Consider the following 19,239-nt stretch of genomic DNA (forward strand, 5'->3'; position numbering starts at 1 on the left):
TCAAGTTCTGCAGCTGCTGTTGATGGTGAGTAGTGCCTTATTTCTGAGAGACAGCATGGCCTAGTGGATAGAACACCACACTGGTCCTCAGAGTCTAGTCCAGGCTTTGCCTCCGGCCTGTTGTGTGACCTTGGGCAAGTCAGTTCTTCACTCTGTGCCTCCGCTTTTCCCATATGTAAATTGGGGATAATGAAAGTGACCTCTCTCAGCATCGAGGGATGAAAAGCGCTATATAAGAGCTTATTTATTTCTTATAAATAGTCCCACTGTAATCAATGAGGCCATTCACAAAAGGCCAGTCTTTGGCCCATCTTTTCTGCCAACACAAGACAGTAAGGAGATATAAATACTCCATAATCCACAGCACTTCCTACCCCTCTCATGGGTAGCAGTGTGTGAGAGATAAGTGACCATGGAATTGCTCCAGTCTCTCCTACACAGGTGAGCAGGGAGTGGGCAGAGCCTTCGATCCTCTCCTTTTTCCCCAACATATGAGCCATCACATGAGCTGAAGTACTAGGGAAGATAATCTGTAACAGGCACAAGGCCGCTGCAGATAATATCTTCCACTGGCGCAAGGGGGGAGCCAAGAAACAAAGTATGAATCTGAGCCTCAGTATGGTTCTCTGTCCACTCCTTGAACAGAAAAAGTCTGCATTGCTCATTGCTTAGGGCTCGTTGCAATGCCATAATCTATCCTAAAGCAAGGTGCTACTCCGTGTTTGTATAAAGGTGGCAGAATAAGGTTTGAAGGGGTTTTCTGGTAGTTGAATTATATATAAAATATCTCCTGAAAAATGTTTACTCACTGCCATTGGAGTGAATAGCAATAGTTCCTTTGATTTTAATGGGATCAGGGTAGGACCTTGGATACTGAAACATTAGGTCTCATGCTTATTGTATGCATATATTGCTAAGGAAATGTTTTTCCTTATTTTAATTCATTCCACCTATGGTGATTTGGGAAACTTCTTACAAAGATTTTGTTCTATTCCTGAATTTATTAATGTTTTTATTTTGTAGCCCTTGGTATTTCCTTTAATATGTTAGATATTTGTTATTCAATCCAAATATCAATAAAACAATTAAGAATGAAAATTTTGTGATTCATTATTCATATACTCTCGCTATAGGGCTCCCACTGTTGAAAATAGCTGCCCCAGTCTGAATGCCTGCTTAAGTCACCCTTCATAGACAGGTTTCAGAGTAGCAGCCATGTTAGTCTGTATTCGCAAAAAGAAAAGGAGTACCTGTGGCACCTTAGAGACTAACACATTTATTTGAGCATAAGCTTTTGTGAGCTACAGCTCACTTCATCAGATGCATTCATAGACACTGTCTTTGTAACATGAATCTTGCTTTAATACACAGGATCCGTGGTTCCTAATTATGGCCTTACAGAGAGAACAAACTGTGCTTGAAATATTTATTTCCTCTCTGCAGAAATTTCAACTTTAGAGATATTAAAAAAATACAATGAAACAAAACCAAACAAACCCCAAATGCTATACAGCAAGATTTATCTCTCAGAGGGAGTTCTATAGTTGGGTGAACAAGGCTCACAATTAGTCATTAACCAGACCATGTTCAATAGTTGGAGTAGGCACAATGGTGTTTTTGACATTCACATACTTGGTGTGGGCAGATTCTTCACTTCCCAGCCCCACTCCCTACAACCTTTCTTATAGCCTTACCGGCTGTCTCACAGCAGTCATTCTACAGCTCACGTGCACAGCACTCTCTTTCTCTCCAAGGGGCAGGCTTGCTTGGAAAATAATCTGCTTCCCTCTTTTCTTTCATGAATTAGGGTATGCTTACTAGCTCATACCTGTTGCACCCTTAGCAATAAAGAATCTTGGTATGACTGCAACTGTGATTCACTCTGTGTTTTAAAGGGCTGCCGTGTAAAATATGGTCTGTGCCGTTGTCAAGTTTGTAGAAATGGCCCTTTTGGCGGAAATGGAAAACTTGGCAGTTTGTGTAATGGCCTGTGCAGGAGGCAGTCCTGTAGTTGAGTGTCTGATTGCCCCTCACAGTTTTGGAGACACTTGTACAGCTCCTGTTTCTGTGGCCTTCCTTCTGTTGCACAAGTAAGTTTTTGGATGAGATTTTTTTATGAAGTGCTCACATGATATATTTGCCTAGAATCAATATGGAGGGATTTTCCTGTGCTGGAAACCCACACAGGACACAGAAACACCATACTCCCAGCTGAAAAATGGTGGTACATTTAAACCATGTGTGGGCAATCTTTTTGGGCTGAGGCCCACATCTGGGAATAGAAATTATATGATGGACCATGAATGCTCAAAAAATAGGGTTTGGGGTGCAGGCTCTGGGGTGGGGCCAGAAATGAGTTCAGGGTGTGGAAGGGGGCTCCAGGCTGGGATACGGAGGGGGAGGGGTGAAGGCTCCAGCTGGGGGATGCAGGTTCTGGGGTAGGGCTGGGGATGAGGAGTTTGGGATGTAGGCAGTACTCTGGGCTGGGATCAAGGGGTTTGGAGGGTGGGAGAGGGATCAGGGCTGGGGCAGGAGGTTGGGGCGTGGGGAGACTCAGGGGTGCAGGCTCCGAGCAGTGCTTACCTCAATCGGCTTCTGGAAGCATCGGCATGTCCCTTCTCCAGCTCCTATGCAGAGGTGCGGTGAGGCGGCTCTGCACGGTGCCCCATCCGCAGGCATTGCCCCTGCAGCTCCCATTGGAGCGCCTGAGGGCGCCATTGGAGTGCGTAGGAGCCAGAGGGGGGCCATGCTGCTGCTACCGGGAGCTAAGTGGTGCGGCCCCCAACCCTGCTCCCTGGCTGGAGCGCCGGAGTGCCAGAGCGGGGCAAGCCCCAGATCCCGCTCCCCAGTAGGAGCTCACTGCCAAGGTTATGCCAAAATTTGAGAGCTTTCTCAAGCAGTAAGATAAACGTGTTCATTAAGCTGTACTACTGGATAGCGTGAGGACTCACCAGTGATCATCCTGACATAGTTATGAGAGGGAATTGGTCCATAGAAAGCAATGGTGACTTTCTTTCAGTGTCCTTTGGGCAAGACTTGCAATGGTTGGATTTTTGTTACCCTGCCAAGTAGCACTTACTGCTATCAGGGTTTTAGTCTTTTCAATACCAGGAAATCAGACCTTTTCACAAAGAGGTTGGTTAGCCTTCATAAAACCTTAAGGCATGAAGGGCAAGCGCTCAGCACCTCTGAAATTTAGGCCACACCGGGTGTCTTTCGTGGTCAAAGCCATGAGATACAGGGTTTACCTTCAGGATGTAACTAGTTATTACGTGTTTCATCTTTGGAAATGTGAGTCCAGTTACTACTCAAGCTGAAAAGAAATGGAAAAATAACCCTATCAAGTGCTTTAGATTGAATTGGGGTTGGAATTCCCACCTTGTTGCCTTGTGATAGGAGGCTATCCTTGGACATCATTCCAGCATCCTATTGCTTTAAACCAACTGTTCTCAAACTTCATTGCACCACGACCCGTTTCGGACCATAAAAATTACTACACAACCCCCGGAGGGTTGAGCCTGAGCTCTGCTGCCCTGGGGGCATGGGGGAGCCAAAGCCGAAGCCTAAGGGCTTCACCCCCACCGCCCATGGCTGAAGCCGAAGTCCGAGCCTTGTTGCCCAGGATGGAGGGCTTGGGCTTCACTTTTGGCCCTGGGCCTGAGCAAGTCTAATGCCAGCCCTCGTGACTCCATTAAAACGGGGTCGGGACCCACTTTAGGGTCCTGACCCACAGTTTGAGAACAGCTGCTTTAAACCATCTTGGTAGCTTTCTGACTCCACTTTCCTGTCGGATGGTTCTGCTTATGTTGACAGAGAACTCTCTCAATGAGCAATCATTGTCCTGGGATGTCCAGACAACACAGCAAAAAAGGCTTGCTGTCCTTAGCCCTTTTTGTTGTTGTTGTTTTGGTTTGGTTTTTGTAGAGTATGGCTTTTGGTTTTGCCACCTGTGGGTCCTTAAGGGGTGTTCCATGACTATAGATGGTTTGACCTTAGGTAGGTGGGGAGGGAATTGTTTGTTTTGCTGAGGGAGTCATTTGAACCCAAAATACAATCTCTCTCTTGTATGACTATGGATGGAACATCAGGCTCTGCATCCAAAATCCAAATTGCACAAAAACATAAAACAAAATTTTTAATGTGTGGAAGGAAAGTCAAATTATTGTAAAGATATATCTATCGGGATCATAAGACATTCTTCCACGAGCAGCTGCATCTTCTATGGATAACTGCAGGGTCCAGTGGCTAGTGTACTAGCCTAGGATTTGGGAGATGTGGATCCAAGTCCCTGCTCTGCCACAGACTTCCTGTGTGGTTTGGGGCAAGTCAGAGTTTCTCTGCATCTCTGTACAATGGGGCACTTCTTACCTCACAGAGGTGTTGTGAGGGATTAAAGATTGCAAGGTACTCAGGTATCAAGGCAAAGGGGACTATGTAAGTATCTTAGTTAAGTAGAGTGTTGTTTTAGCTGTGTCGGTCCCAGGATATTAGAGAGAGAAGACATGTGAGGTAATATTACCTCACCCGTATTCAGAGATACAGGGTTTACCTTCAGGATGTAACTAGTTATTACGTGTTTCATCTTTGGAAATGTGAGTTCCAGTTACTACTCAAGCTAAAAAGAAATGGAAAAATAACCCTATCAAGTAACCATAACTCTCTTCCTTTATTTCACATGGTAATTTTGGTGGGGAAAAAATGCATTCCTGATGACACCATTTGAAAGTTTAATAAGCATGCCTTTCTTTTCCACAGAAATATATGGGCGTGAGAGAGGTTTGAGGAGAGACAGGGTGGGGAAATGTTTCCTTTATATTTTAAGGGAAAACACACTTCCTTCTTAATGGATAGATGTTGTGTATGGATGTCAACCCTCTTCAGCCTTAAGCACCAAATGACTTAATAAATATCTATGACTTGATTGAGAATTAGTAATGATGGGTAAAACGCAAAGCAACTGAGAAGAGTGTTTCTTTCATGTAGAAATGTGAATGCTTATCTGACTTATCTGAATACTTTGAGACTGCCAGCAGCTTCCCTCCTAAATCTATAACAGTATGGCAAGTACACTCAGGAACATTTTGTACGTACCAGCTAGGTCTACACACACCAAGTAATGCACAACATGTTAGTGCATGTATAAATCACAGCCCTGTACAGTGCACTACCTCACCATGTAGACAAGCCCTTTGACTTTCCATACTTTTATAGACTCTGAAGACTTTCCCACTCCTTGCATTGTGGGATGATCTAGGCCCAAACCCTGTGAAATCCTTTCCACTCACTGCTTTCTTGAATGAACCAGAAATGGGCCTCTTGGGACTGGGACTCAGGAAACCTGGGTTCCCATCCTGACTCTGCCACTGACTTGTGTAATCTTGGGAAAGTCACTTCACTCCTGTCTGCCTCTGTTTACCCTCTTTCCCTTTGACTGTCTTATCTGTTTAGACTGGAAGCTCTCTAGGGCAGATCTGTCTCTTACCATAGCGTCTAGGACAATGAAGCCCAGTTGGGCCATGTAAGCGTTGCTATAATACAAACAATAATAATGTTTTGGGAAGAGAGAAAAGGCTCTCTCATATTCTGGGATTTTTCTCTTCCATGGTGCACTCTGGGTCAAAATGTGGGGGTGATCCAGAGAATCTTGTTACACTTAAGTCATTGAGAACATTAGGCCCACTGGAGTGCATAGTAGCTGTATTGCACAAGAGAGGAGGGTGATCAGGTTGCCTTTAGAAGCTCAGGCTGGAAGTGGGATACCCAGACACGCTTCTTGTTCCATTCCTTTCCTAAAGGTAAATAGAGGTAAAGGGGGGGCTTAATCAATTTTTTCACACTTTCCAGAAAAGTTGAGTTTAAAAGGGGTTTTTTGTTAGAACTTTTTAAACAGAACCATTTTTTTCTGGACTTCTTTAAGTCACAACTTGAACAAAAACTAGGGAAAGACAGTCAAAGTGGTAAAATGCAATGGTTGTTACTTCTCAAGGTGAACAAAGGCAGCCTTATCTGGCACTGCAAATTATTACTGCAAGGTCAACATAAGTTAGTTATTTGTTGCAAGGAAAAAGATACATCAATGTGGTGTTTGCTAACAAGCAAGTTTAACTCCATGGTGTTGGGACTGGTGATTTTTGGATGTTAACTGCCAAGTGGAAAATGAATTGTCATGCCTTTATGAGTATTTTAGCACTCCTGACCCTGTGTGTGATGGGAGAAAGGATTTTACAAAAGGGCTTGGCACCCATAGTTTGGGGGCAGATTTTCAAAGCATGTAGGCACTGAAACATGCTCAGTTTATCAAATGAACTTCAGTGTTACAGTGGGAGCTAGCAGTACTGGGCACTTTTGAAAATCTGGCTCTCGTTTAGGTGCCCAAATGAGAGCTGAGCTCTTCAGAAAATCTGACCACAATTGTGAATGCTGAGCACAAGAAAATCAGGCTCCAGGGCCTTTTGCTCCCCGTCTCTTGTCCGAAGACGTTAACGATGGTATTCGATGGCTTAAGTATGAGACTCTGCTAAATCAAAAAGCAGACTCGCTAAATCTAGAAACAATGCTTACCTTCAAAAAATGTGCTTTCTTGCAGAGGTATTTGTTCTGTTAAAGGAACAGAAAATTAGTGGACACAGCAGTATGGAGGCAGAGGATTTCCCTCCCCCACCACCTGAAGGTAACTGGAATATTCCAGCTTTTTAGTTACTCAGTGTGACAGATATATCCCCTCCCCACTAATCACTCCCAAAATCTTTAGTCAATTTGATCTTTTTTTTTCTTTTTCTCCCCAGGTGTTTTTGTTGTACATGTTGGCATTATCCTCATGAACACATTTTGTGTTTGTTCTTTAACCATTATTCCTCAGCCATTCTTCAGGGGTTATGTATATTTAAGGCCTAATTGCTGGCGCATTATGTCGGATTCTTTCCAATGATTTCTGTGAGCATGGGATCAAGAATGAAGTTTCATTTTTAACAGTCTCTCCATTGCTATGAATTTCCTCATCTGTTGATCTGATTTCTGAGCTCTGCCAGTTACTGTCTCCAATATGAGGTGTTAAAAGTTGATTAGACTGATACACAATTATTGTATACTCAGAAATGTCCTCTTTGAGGACTCTCACTTTGTTGTGGTGAAGGGGCTTGTGTGTTCCAGTGATCCTCAGAGCTGAGTTGTTGGGAGCTTCATGTTCCTGGGAGGATCTCCCAAGGCAAACAGATCTGAAGCGAGGTCCCAGACAAAGCACAGTCCAATCCCCCAAGTCCTCAATGATGGATCAGGCGGAAGGGGGATCTCCACAGCTGTGAAAGCGGATGAAGGCTGCAGCAAGTGGAGATCCATAGTCATCTTGGACTTTCTCTGCCACTGGGCCCCAGACCTCCAACTTGTCATGACTGTGAGGTTGCTGTAGGTGCACCAGCTTCCCCATGTTAAACAAAATCATGCACAAGCTTCTACCATGGGAAATAACATCTCTCCAATCTTCCAAGCCCTGTGGTGACAGGGACAGGATTAGTGAATTTGGTAGTCCATAGCCATGAATCTGCACACAGGCGGTGGTAGTTAGATGGTCATCTGGCACCTGGACTGAGACAGGGGTGCAGTTCGGCAGCTACTATCGCGACTGAGCAGTCCTGTTTAGGCTCCCCTCTGTTCACCCTGCGTGGGGAGAGGGCTAGAAAAGGTGCTGTAAACCTAGGCTGTCTCATACACTCCTGGGTGGATTACCACGTCCAGTGGGATCATTCTGCCTTCGGTCAAAGCTATAAAAAGACAGTGACTTTTGCTATATGGAATGTTCACCCTCGAAGCTGAAAAGAGTGAGAGAGGAGGAAGGAAAAAGAAATAGCTTTCTCCTGGTAGGCCGCTGGCCTGCCAAAAAGTGTCTGTATCTACTGTGGGCGGATTTGTGGTTCCAGGATCGGACCCTGAGTCATCTCAGGACCCATATGTACATCCACGGTAGAGATATCTCAAATTGAGGGATTGCCAATCAATCACTCAGAAATGCGTCAGTGCTGGTTTGATTTGGATATAAACTTTTCTTTTTGTTAGTATTATTAAAAGTAAAAATGGAAATAATTTACATAGCGCCTTCAACTTGCATAGCTCTTTAGAACATGCAATAGGACAAGTTTCCTACCTCAAAGATCTTGGGGACCAATTCTGTCCTTGAGCCTGTCTGATCTATGATTCTTGTGGTCTAACGGGGGCTGCTGTAATGTGGCCTAATAGAAGCTGAGGGAGACTTCCCTAGGTGCAGAGACTACATTTGCCCTCTGACAAGACCTGGCACAGGGGGCGTGCAAAGGCGGAGCAAGGAATGGGAGAGGATGGGGCTGTCCACTATAGCATGGACCACTATGGAAGATTCTGGGTGCTCCAGATTGTGGAGCAGTCTATAGGAAGTTCTTGCAGGTCTCTGGCTGCTTTGATTTATTCTGAGGGGTAGAGTAGCCCAGAATCCTGAGAGCTCAAAGATGGCATTACATACAAAGCTACCTTTGCCCCTCCCTCTCCCATTGGTCTGTGTATACTGTGCTGGAGAGAGAATTCACCTTTAGGCTTTTTCTGTTTCATTTGTGGATTTATGGTGAGCACAGTAAGGTATGTAGGCACTTGTGTCCATTATGCACCATTTGCATCTTGACAGGACAGCCAGAGTGAGTTTCTACATTGTTTCCCTAGTTAGCATCACCATCTTGTTTCTTCCCTGAGTTATTTAACTATTTGTATATGTAACTATTTCAGATTGTCTGAATCTTTCTCTTTTATATATATTACATTAAAACGTCATTTTACTTCATACCAGCTGAGAAGATTCTCCAGCAGTGTAGATTTTCTATCACTGACCATTTTAAAACCGAAATTGGATGTTTTTCTAAAAGCTGTGCTCTAGGAATTATTTTGAGAAAGTTTGATGGCCTGTGTTATACAGAAGGTCAGACTGGATGATCACAATGGTCCCTTCTGGCCTTGGAATCTGTGAATCTATAAACATTTTCCAGTTGCCATAAACATTAAAAATCACTTGTCTTGGTTTTGTTGAGTGATGACTAGGTAGGAACATAGGAATTCCCATTCTGAATCAGAGCAGTGCTTCATCTAGCCTAGTATCCTATCTATGACAGTGTTGCATACCAGATGCTTTAGAGAAAGGTGAAAAAACTCTGCAGTTATGGAATAACATGCCCATAAGGAAAGATTTCATCTGGCCCCACTATTTTGAGGTTGACTTTTTGCCTTGAAGCATGAGGGTTTAGATCCTTCCAAAATGCACACGCTCTCTCTCCCTCTCTCTTAAATCCTTGCTATTATTGCTCTGGATGTGACTCTTGGTTTTGTTTAGTGATGAATTATGAGCATTGGCAGGATATCCAGTTACTATAGAAAGATGAAAAAAATCCCTTTATCAGACTGCTCATATCTAATGAATGTACGTTAGCAGGGGAAAGGCCCATTCTGCACATGGGCTGAGCCTATTATTGAACAAAGAGATCTAGCAAAATAATTGTAGTTGTGGCATCTAAGGCTCCGATTAGCGAAGCATTTTAGCCCATGTGTTACTTTAAGCATGTGCGCCTGTCATAAATATAAAGGGAAGGGTAAACCCCTTTGAAATCCCTCCTGGCCAGGGGAAAGCTCCTCTCACCTGTAAAGGGTTAAGAAGCTAAAGGTAACCTCGCTGGCACCTGACCAAAATGACCAATGAGGAGACAAGATACTTTCAAAAGCTGGGAGGAGGGAGAGAAACACAGGGTCTGTGTCTGTCTGTATGCTGCTCTTGCCAGGGACAGAACAGGAATGGAGTCTTAGAACTTTTAGTAAGTAATCTAGCTAGGTATGTGTTAGATTATGATTTCTTTAAATGGCTGAGAAAAGAATTGTGCTGAATAGAATAACTATTTCTGTCTGTGTATCTTTTTGTAACTTAAGGTTTTGCCTAGAGGGATTCTCTATGTTTTTGAATCTAATTACCCTGTAAGATATCTACCATCCTGATTTTACGGGGGGATTTCTTTATTTCTATTTACTTCTATTTTTATTAAAAGTCTTCTTGTAAGAAAACTGAATGCCTTTTCATTGTTCTCAGATCCAAGGGTTTGGGTCTGTGGTCACCTATGCAAATTGGTGAGGCTTTTATTCCAACATTTCCCAGGAAAGGGGGGGTGCAAGTGTTGGGAGGATTGTTCATTGTTCTTAAGATCCAAGGGTCTGGGTCTGTAGTCACTTAGGCAAATTGGTGAGGCTTTTTACCAAACCTTGTCCAGGAAGTGGGGTGCAAGGTTTTGGGAAGTATTTTGGGGGGAAAGACGCGTCCAAACAGCTCTTCCCCAGTAACCAGTATTAGTTTGGTGGTGGTAGCGGCCAGTCTAAGGACAACGGGGGGAATATTTTGTACCTTGGGGAAGTTTTGACCTAAGCTGGTAAAGATAAGCTTAGGAGGTTTTTCATGCAGGTCCCCACATCTGTACCCTAGAGTTCAGAGGTGGGGGAGGAACCTTGACAGCGCCAATGGGTCTACTTATGTACTTAAAGTTAAGCACATGCTGGATTGCTTTGTTGAGTCAGGACCTAACTTCTGACTCACATTTTAGACAGATAACAACAGCAAATTTTAGTTCCTTTATTTACTGAGATCTGACTTATTTAAAATGTGCCAAGATGTTGCTCTAGACCCTACTTTTACTGACACTGTTGCCAATGAACATAAAACCCCTGTTCCGAAGAGCTTACAGTCTAAAGATTCCTGAAGCTAGAGTACTTTTTAATTAATGTGGTGATTTATATGAGCTCCAGGATGTGAATGACTTTAATGAACGCACAGATTTGAATTTACTAATGATTTCTCGCTTGAGAAAACCCGATGCTAATAGAAGGCCTGGAAGTTAGATTACAGGAAAGATTCTATGATGCTGAATACAATAGGAAATCTCAGTAATTGCCCTAAAATGCCCTTGTTTTCCAGCTCAGACACCAGTGTTGCTAAGAAGATATAGTGACCTGTGCCTCACGGGGGAGAATACATGTGTTATAGGATGACCGTTTCTCTTATGACTGGGCTCATAGGATCTTCCCCCCAAAGTGTTCATAGCAGGAGACAGTCATGAATTTGGGTGCTGGGAAGGTTATATCTGAGTTTCTTTTGGATACTGATCTAAATATTGATGATGGTTAATTGGGGAAAAGAAACTCAAATAAAAAGTTCTCTTTAAGCAATTGGGTCAAAATTTTCAAACTTGGGAGCTGAACTTTAGGAACCTAAATCCATATTTAGGCACCTAAATCCATATTTAGGCACCTGAATGAAATTGACCTGACTTTCAGAAAGACAGTCCCTGTAGAATGTATTTGAGAGTGCTCAGGCCCCTCCTTTAAGATCTCTAAATGAAGATGCAGGTGCCTAACTGAAGCGTGTGATTCTGGCTCCTATCCTAGGCAGCCAGGATACAGGGCTAGGTGGACCATGGATCTGATGCAGCATGGCAAACCTTGTGATTTTTTTTAACGCTTTGTAAAATGTTGGCCTTATTTTCCCAACTCCCTTTCTTCCCCTTTTCTATACTGGGATCTTTAGGGTGGCATTTTTGCTCCTCCTACCCTCTTGTTCCATGCTAACCTTGCTATGTTTTTGCTCTGTCCCATCAAAACCCACATTTTGTTCGCTCTCCTGTTCACATTGCAGCTACTAGAATGGCATGACTCGAATATCATGGGGTGCAGGGCAAGAAGGTGGGCTCTCAAGATGTTCCCTGCCACTTGCTAAGGAGATATATGGGGAGGAACTGAAGTCCACGCTTAGCAAACTGGACGTCTCTCTCCCCTTCCCTCTGCTGATTAGTTGGGGAGGTGGCTAAGTCCCCCTGCCCAAACTCATGTGGCTGAGAGGTGGAGGTAAGGCCTGTGGTCAACATGTAAACCCCTCTCTCTGGCTCTGGATGGACATAGACACACAACAGCAGCACAAAGGGAGCTAGAAACATTGAACAGATGAGCACATTGCTAGGATGCTGAGCAGGGGTGGCACTGAGATCCATGCTGTGCATTGACTCCAGTGGCCTCTGGTACATGGTGGTATTCTTTCTCGGAGGATCCACAGCCATCTTAAAGTCCTGAACTATAGTCTAAGGGCCAAATTGTTAGAGGAGGGGAAAAAAATCTAAGTAAGTCAATAGATATTACTCAGCATCTCTGTCTGCCACCCCCACAAATGCAGCCTGAGATTTGAAAGTTATCTGGATTCTTTCCTGTTGATGGGAGGCAGCATGATCTGCAGTGCAAGGCTGGGCATCAGGTGTCTTGAATTCTATTCCTGGCTCTGCCCCTGACTTCCTGTGTAGCCCTGGACAAGTAACTTCACCATGTCTCTCTACCTCAGCATCTCCATGTGTAAAATAGGTTAGCAATATTATCTCCATCTTCCTTGTGGGGGTGATATGAGGGTGAATTACAGTTGTCATGTCAATGCAAAGTATGATTGTTTTAGGATTTGTCTACCTGGTGCATTAGTCTGCACCAGAAGGGTGTAAATTGTAGGGTGCATTAGCATGTCACACACTAACACTGATATGTTAATGTTGTACTGTTTGAAACAAGATTACATTAACACCGCTTAGGGAACTTTTAGTGCATGCCAGCAGGGTCCATCCGGGCCAGTTAGTGCGCAATACACTAGTGCACATTAGAATTCACATACTTCTCCACACGTTACGTTAATCCACACCAGAAGTCCTTACGCAGAGTGGGCAGTAACTCTGTCCCAACTGAGGCATATTATAGGCATGTTTAAGAGGCAGCTGAGGTCTACAGGAGGAACAATATCTGGGAAAGTGGTGCATGTGTTTCCTTCATCTCCTCCTCCCTTTATTGTGCTCATACAACATAACTAACTGTAGCAAACACATGCTGCTGAATTTCGTGTGTGTGTGTGTAATACTGACATTCCATTCATGCAACAATTTAATTTCATGGTGACAAGTTTATATCAGTTAACTCCCACAGAGCAAATGGAGGCACTGCAGAAAATTTTAAAAGATGGTTGTTGTCATGCTCCCTTACCCCTCCCAAGTGACTTGACTTTTTTAAAAGTGATTCTCCTTTGAGGCACAAACATCTGGAATTCCCCAGTATTTGTTTTTGTTCATTTTCAGTGGGCATATGTATTAGCAGGAAGAGATTGAAAAAGGACTCTTATTTTTAAAAAAAAAAAAAAAAGGCAAAACCAAAAAAACCTGGCACTTGTGAGCTCGGATACTGCCAGCCCATGTTCACTGCTGTCATATATGTGTGTTCATGCATGCATATACAAGAGGTGGAACATTACTTTTAATATTTGTTGATTCATTTGAGACAATAATTAAAACATACTGGTGGCCTCCCCACCAGCAGAGACGAGACTTTAAAGATTAAGCATTAAGGGTAAACAAAGACCATGTACAATGCACTATTATGTTTCTTATTAATTACTGTAGCCAAGTATGTGCTCCACACCCATCTGGACAGTGAAGGGACATGTTGTGGAATGCAGACACTGCGGTAGTTGCCAGGCCTGGAAGGAAAGACTTGCAGCCAGAGAAACAGATGGACTGGTGATTTCTGCGCACTGCATTTCTCTCTGTAGCTGTGCTTTCTTCACACTGACCAGCAAGGACTTGGGTCTGGTTGCTCTGATGCCATCTATTTTGTATTTGTTTATGGTACTGTGTTGAAAAGGGTATTACTTCTCCTACTACCCTGTCACAAAGGTTTTTTCTTCCTACCCACATGGGAACAGTCCTTTTGACCCTGTGAACTGGGATTCCCTCTGCTACTTGCCCTTCCCTCTGGGAGGAATTAGAGATATGTATAGGGACCCTGTTGCGAAGGAAACTGGCCTACCTGCTTCCTCAGCAGGAATGGGTACCAGAAAAATTGTTGCCTGCCTGAAGGAGAAAAATCATCGATTTGTTTTTAACAGACCTTTTTTGGTGTGTTTGTTTCCTCACCTTTTATTTGGTTGCTACCTCTTATTCCTGGGGCAAGGTAGCATCCCTCATCAGTGCCAGATTCAGAACATATTGAAATCTATGGGAGTCTTTGGATCAAGCCCTCAATACTTTGCGCTAATCAGAGTTGTCTTAAAAATAAATCATCCTAACCAAATAGTGTAGCTGCAGAGCAGCAAGATAGGCTACTTAGTAGCAATTAGCTTTGTCAGATTGCTCTAAAAAATTTCTCTTTAGTTGTATTAAAACTCCAGAACCATGCCTATGTAGTGCGTTCTTTTGTTCCTTAAATATCTGTTTAAAACTGCGTTGAAATTTCATGTTTAGTGTAAAAACTCTCCAGTTGAATGTATTCTTCTTCTGCATTTCCTTACTTCAACTGTTCTGTGCTATTGTAGTGAGCTTTTAAGCAGCTGCCACGCTTTGCTCCAGAGATGGCTGTATGTCATTGCCAGATGAAGTGAATTCCATACTGTTTACAATATGCACTGTGAGATTAAAGGTGCTGTGTATATATATCATTATTCATTTACCTTGTTTCAGTTCCAGAAATATCATATTATTCAACTGGCAGCATCAAGAAATATTTTTATTAAACTTGTGTTGTGAATGACACTGAAACGAGGCAGTTAAACTGGAGTTTTCATAATATTGGTAAGAAAATCAATTGATACGTGTCTTGTGATTTGGTTTATGAAGGTTAGTGGCTGTGAGATAAGTGGGCCCATATTTCATGTTAAAACAGAATAAGTCAGCATTACCATGCTTGCTTTGGGCGTTTTAATAAGATCATTGCCTAAATTAAACTGCAATCATAAAGGGAGTTGGTCTTTGGCTATGCTGCATTGTTTGTAAGAGGCGTCTGTTTTCAGCAGACAGTTAGAAATGATGGTAAAAAATTAAGCCAAGATTGGAGAAGAATGAGAACAGAATATGAATTGTAGTTATGAATAGTCCTTTGTTTCGGAAGCTGTTTGCAGCTTGATGTCTGAATCCCATTTAGAATAGAAAAACTTAAAAGATCACATTACTCTCAATAAATAACAGGAAAGATAAATCAGTTAAAGTAAGGATCAATTAATTAATGAACAGTACATTCAGGGTCTCTAAGTGCAGTAAAAATATTTAGATGGTCAGCAAAACATCTGCAAATTTACGTCACCCCAGACGTGTGTTTCCTCTAATCAAGTGAGTTAAAGACAAAAAGAAAATTGCGAAGTAAAGATTTACTTCCAAATACAATATTTAAAATACAATATTTACAACCCTCGCCCACTCCACCCCTTTGAAAGAAGCCAGCAAACCAGTCACTATTCATTTGTGACTTGGAAACTTATCAGATATGGACCATTCATTAATATTGCAATAAGAAACGCTAGCTTGTCCATTTTGATGTTTCCTGATATCTCTCTGCTAAATAATTTTTAATTGATATCTTTAATCCGAGTGAATCTTTGTACTGCTCCGTAATGTGCTATTGTTGCCTGACTGAACTTGAGTGAACTAAATATGCTGGAACAAGTCTCAGAGATCTGAATTGAAATCTGTTTGACTTCATGAGACCAAAGAGAGGCTGATAAACATTAATAATAGGGGAAAAGAAGATGAACTCATGTCTGGCCTGGGTAGAATTATAATTAATTTGTTTTTGAAATGAAAAGGGAATATATTTATAAAGGGAAATTTTATTGATTTGTGTATTCATGGGAGAATGTTAAAAGATATTTCTGACATTTGAAGTCCAACAGCGAAATCAGAGTACAGTTGAACCTTGATTTTTATTAACCAGACTTAGAAGAACCATTTATCCTGACTGAAAAAAAATTGCATAACAGACATGATGTTGCCGAAGAACAAATTGACATTCCTTTACATTCTGATGCCCTCAAAACATTGGGAATTACTTTGCAATTGTTTCCAGGACAAGAAGAAAGTGATACAGGGTCCTGTGCTGAAAGGTATACACTGTACCTACTGTAATTTTAAGGTGTTCAATTTTATGAGCTTTTCTATTTTTATGAACTCCTCAATCCCCAATTAGTTGGTAAAACCGGCATCCTACTGTATAAGGGGAAGCTGAGCTTACCTCCCTCCCGTACTTTGGGGCACATAACCAGGACTCATTGGCAGGAGGCAGAGCAGATGATTTTGCAATAGGCAATAATTTTTTTTCTGCTATACTGTAGGTCCAGGTCAATATTTCAGTATTCCATAACTAAGTCTAGGACCAATCAAGTGGTGCTTTTTGTAGAATTTGCATAGACAAGGTTATATGTCTTATGTGTTGTTGTTATGATTTTTCTCTCTAGGTATAAGATTGTCATTTAAAGCTTCTTTGAGTTAAGCTGAAGATGGTAGCTGAACTATTGAATGAGGCATTTGTTGGTGCTGTTTTCCTGACACCAGAGAGGAAATAAAATACGTGGGCCTTTTAAGGATGGCTGAGGAAAAAGTAGACAACTGCATGAGTAGTAGAGCTTCTCAACATTTTCCCATCTAACCCTTTTTTATGATGGAAACTCAAGTTTTTGGTGAATCCGAAATTTTTACAGTCTGCTTTCCTCAATGTTGTGTTTTGCTGTTTTTATCATAAAACCCAAACCCATGATTGATTTAATTTTAGATGAATTAGGTGATGGGGGGGGGGGGGAATTCATTTGCATCAAAACTTTCTGCAGGATCAAAAAAAAACATTTCTCAGCCAGCTCTCTTGGATACAAGATTCTCAGAGATGGTTAGGCTAAATTCTCCTCCAAACAATACCAAACAAGCTGTTGTGAACATGGGGCAACTGAATTGCCCCTGGGGTTGCAGACATGGTTATGAACATACAGAATATTCCAGCATACTGAATTTTTTTAGCCAACAAACAATTTTGACAAAAAATGGCTTTGTGTCTAGACAGACCTCTTTAATGGAAAAATTTCATTTTTGGTGAAATTTTGCCAAAAGTGTATGTTAAAAAGTGATCCCCTCCCCATTTTTACTTCTGTATAGAAAATCTAATTTTTAGTGGGGAAATTAGAACAAATGAAAAAAATTAAACCTTTTTTTGAAGTTTTCTTAGAAAAATAATTGGTATTTTTGGATCAGCTCTACAAAAAGCTATGTAACAGTAAATGTTAAGTGAAATTCAAGGTTGAGGATGTCTACTTGTGTCTGTGTTTTTCAGTAGATATACAAAGTAAGATCAGGGTGTGGTGAAATCATTTCAAAGTGTACACCTTCAATCAAAGAGGCAGCGGGTGTTGTAACACTAAATTTCCTTTTTCATTGATGTATAGTTACAATGTTAACATTATTGTAAAGGCAGAACATTCCTCCCCTGCCTTGTGGGAAAGAAGAGGGGAAGGTAACGTTTTACAATTTACTGGACACTTAGATGGGGAAGATGAGAAATAAACAAAATTTTGAGCATGATTAAAGCCAAAGCAGAGGTGAGAAGTCCGGTGAATGGAGTCTGAAAATGTATCCCTCTTTCCCCCTCTTCCTTCCCAATTTCTGTGGCTTACCACCCCAAAGCAATTTTTAAATCTCTGGTAGATTCTGTACAGAGAGAAACTGGATATACTCCAGACCACTATCAAAACTTTTGAGGTCATTTCAAGCACAGTCTACCAAATATGATTGTCTGGACAAACCAATGGGAGAATATACAGATACTTGAGAGCAGGTTGCAGTGCTGAAGAAGCAGATTGAGAGGATATGGTCTTTACTAAGTGTCTTACTGCAATGGTTTGGCCCAAAGTAATTTTTTTTCTTTGTTTGCATTGTGATAACTTATAGGCAGAAGCTAGATTAAAAAAAAAAAAAAATTCAGAGAGAAAGAACAGGCTTTACAGGTGATGTGCTGAGATAGTATCCAAAACATGAAACCTCAAGAGATGGCATTTCTTGAACAGCTACCTGCTTACACTTTCACATAAACAGAACTAGCAAAGCCATCTGTATTAGTATCCCCAGTGATTCACAGTAATATTAAAGCTACTAAAAAAATTACCATGTAGACTGTGAATCAGCAAGATATTTAAGCACTACCCACTTTTAAGCTACGAATAGTCCCATTTGAACTAGTGCTTAAAGTTAAAGTGCATGCTTAGGCACTTGGATAAAGCAGTGACCTAGGACATAACTACACGGCAGTCAAGATATGGAATTGCAGCAAGTGTAGACATGCCCCAGATAGCTTTGCTTTGAGCTAGCTCAAAGCTAGTTCAAGTAGTAATAGCGGTGAAGCTGTGGCTGTACAGGTCATGGCATGGCCTAGTCCTGTACACCGGGACCCTGGGTACATACCTGAGGGGCCACCACCCATGCTGCTGCAGCTTCACTGCTATTGTTACTTGAGCTGCTTTACTTGAGTTAATAAATAATTTTTCTTTAACTAGCTTTTGATTAAAGCGTGGGTGTACTACAATCACACCTTCCAATTGCAGTATAGAGAGGAGCTTAGTGACTAGAGATGGTCAGTAACTAGAATTTCTCTTCTGCAGGAAATTCTGAAATTTCAAAGTTTTTTTCATTAAGAATCAGAACAAATTGCTGCAGTTCTGAAATTTCCCAGAGAATGCAAAATAAAATTAAAAAATTATATTTGGAACCACTGAATAATTTAGCTTGGACTTTTATGATATTAAAATACTAACTATATTGTACGAAATATATTCTATCAAATATAATCATGTAAATGTATTTAATTTTACTATAAATAAAAGTTTGTGAATTGAATTGACAGTCAAATGTCAACTAATTGTTTTTACCTTATTGAAATGAAATGTTTTCATATCATCAGAATAAGAAAATGAAAGTGATTTGTTCATAATTCTTCCTGTCAACATTTCCCATCAAAAATTTCATTAAAATCAACATGTTTCCACAAAATATTTAGATATTGACAAAACTGCATTTTCTGATGGGAGTTGTTTTGTTGAAAAATTTTCTGCCAGCTCTGTTGGAGACAGATAATTCAGTTGAGAGCCAGAAAAATACAGGGCCAAATTGTGTCCCCCGATTGGGGCCACAGTGTAGTGGGAGGAGTTCAGGGAAGGACTGTGCCTAAAGGGATCCCCCTGAATGGTTGAGTACCTAGGGGGTGGGAAAAGGGAAAATGTGTTGAGCGGCCCATTTGAAGGGAGTGGGTACCACCTTTGGGACAATATGCAGAGGGCTGGCTATCATAGGTGGCCCTTATGCATGGCATGCAAAGGGTTTGGATTCTCCTTGCATGTTCCTCCTTTTGCTTGCTCGCCTGTGTAAGGGT

The 19,239-nt window shown here is 41.7% G+C and overlaps 1 protein-coding gene across 9 annotated transcripts in view; it reads left to right on the plus strand.

The window, feature by feature from the left end:
* The window catches only part of ARHGEF10 (Rho guanine nucleotide exchange factor 10), a 182,391-nt gene that overhangs the window by 18,562 nt on the left and 144,590 nt on the right, over nucleotides 1–19,239 (plus strand). For 8 of the 9 annotated variants that reach the window (XM_073336205.1, XM_073336212.1, XM_073336211.1 and 5 more), the window contains one exon: nucleotides 6,587–6,670. The exons of the other annotated variant lie outside the window; for it this stretch is intronic. In XM_073336205.1, coding sequence (XP_073192306.1) covers nucleotides 6,587–6,670 — 84 coding nt within the window. The remainder of the gene's footprint in view (nucleotides 1–6,586; nucleotides 6,671–19,239) is intronic. 9 annotated transcript variants of the gene reach the window in all.

This window comes from Lepidochelys kempii, chromosome 3, assembly GCF_965140265.1.
Source record: "Lepidochelys kempii isolate rLepKem1 chromosome 3, rLepKem1.hap2, whole genome shotgun sequence".
In the NCBI taxonomy this organism is placed as follows: domain Eukaryota; kingdom Metazoa; phylum Chordata; order Testudines; family Cheloniidae; genus Lepidochelys; species Lepidochelys kempii.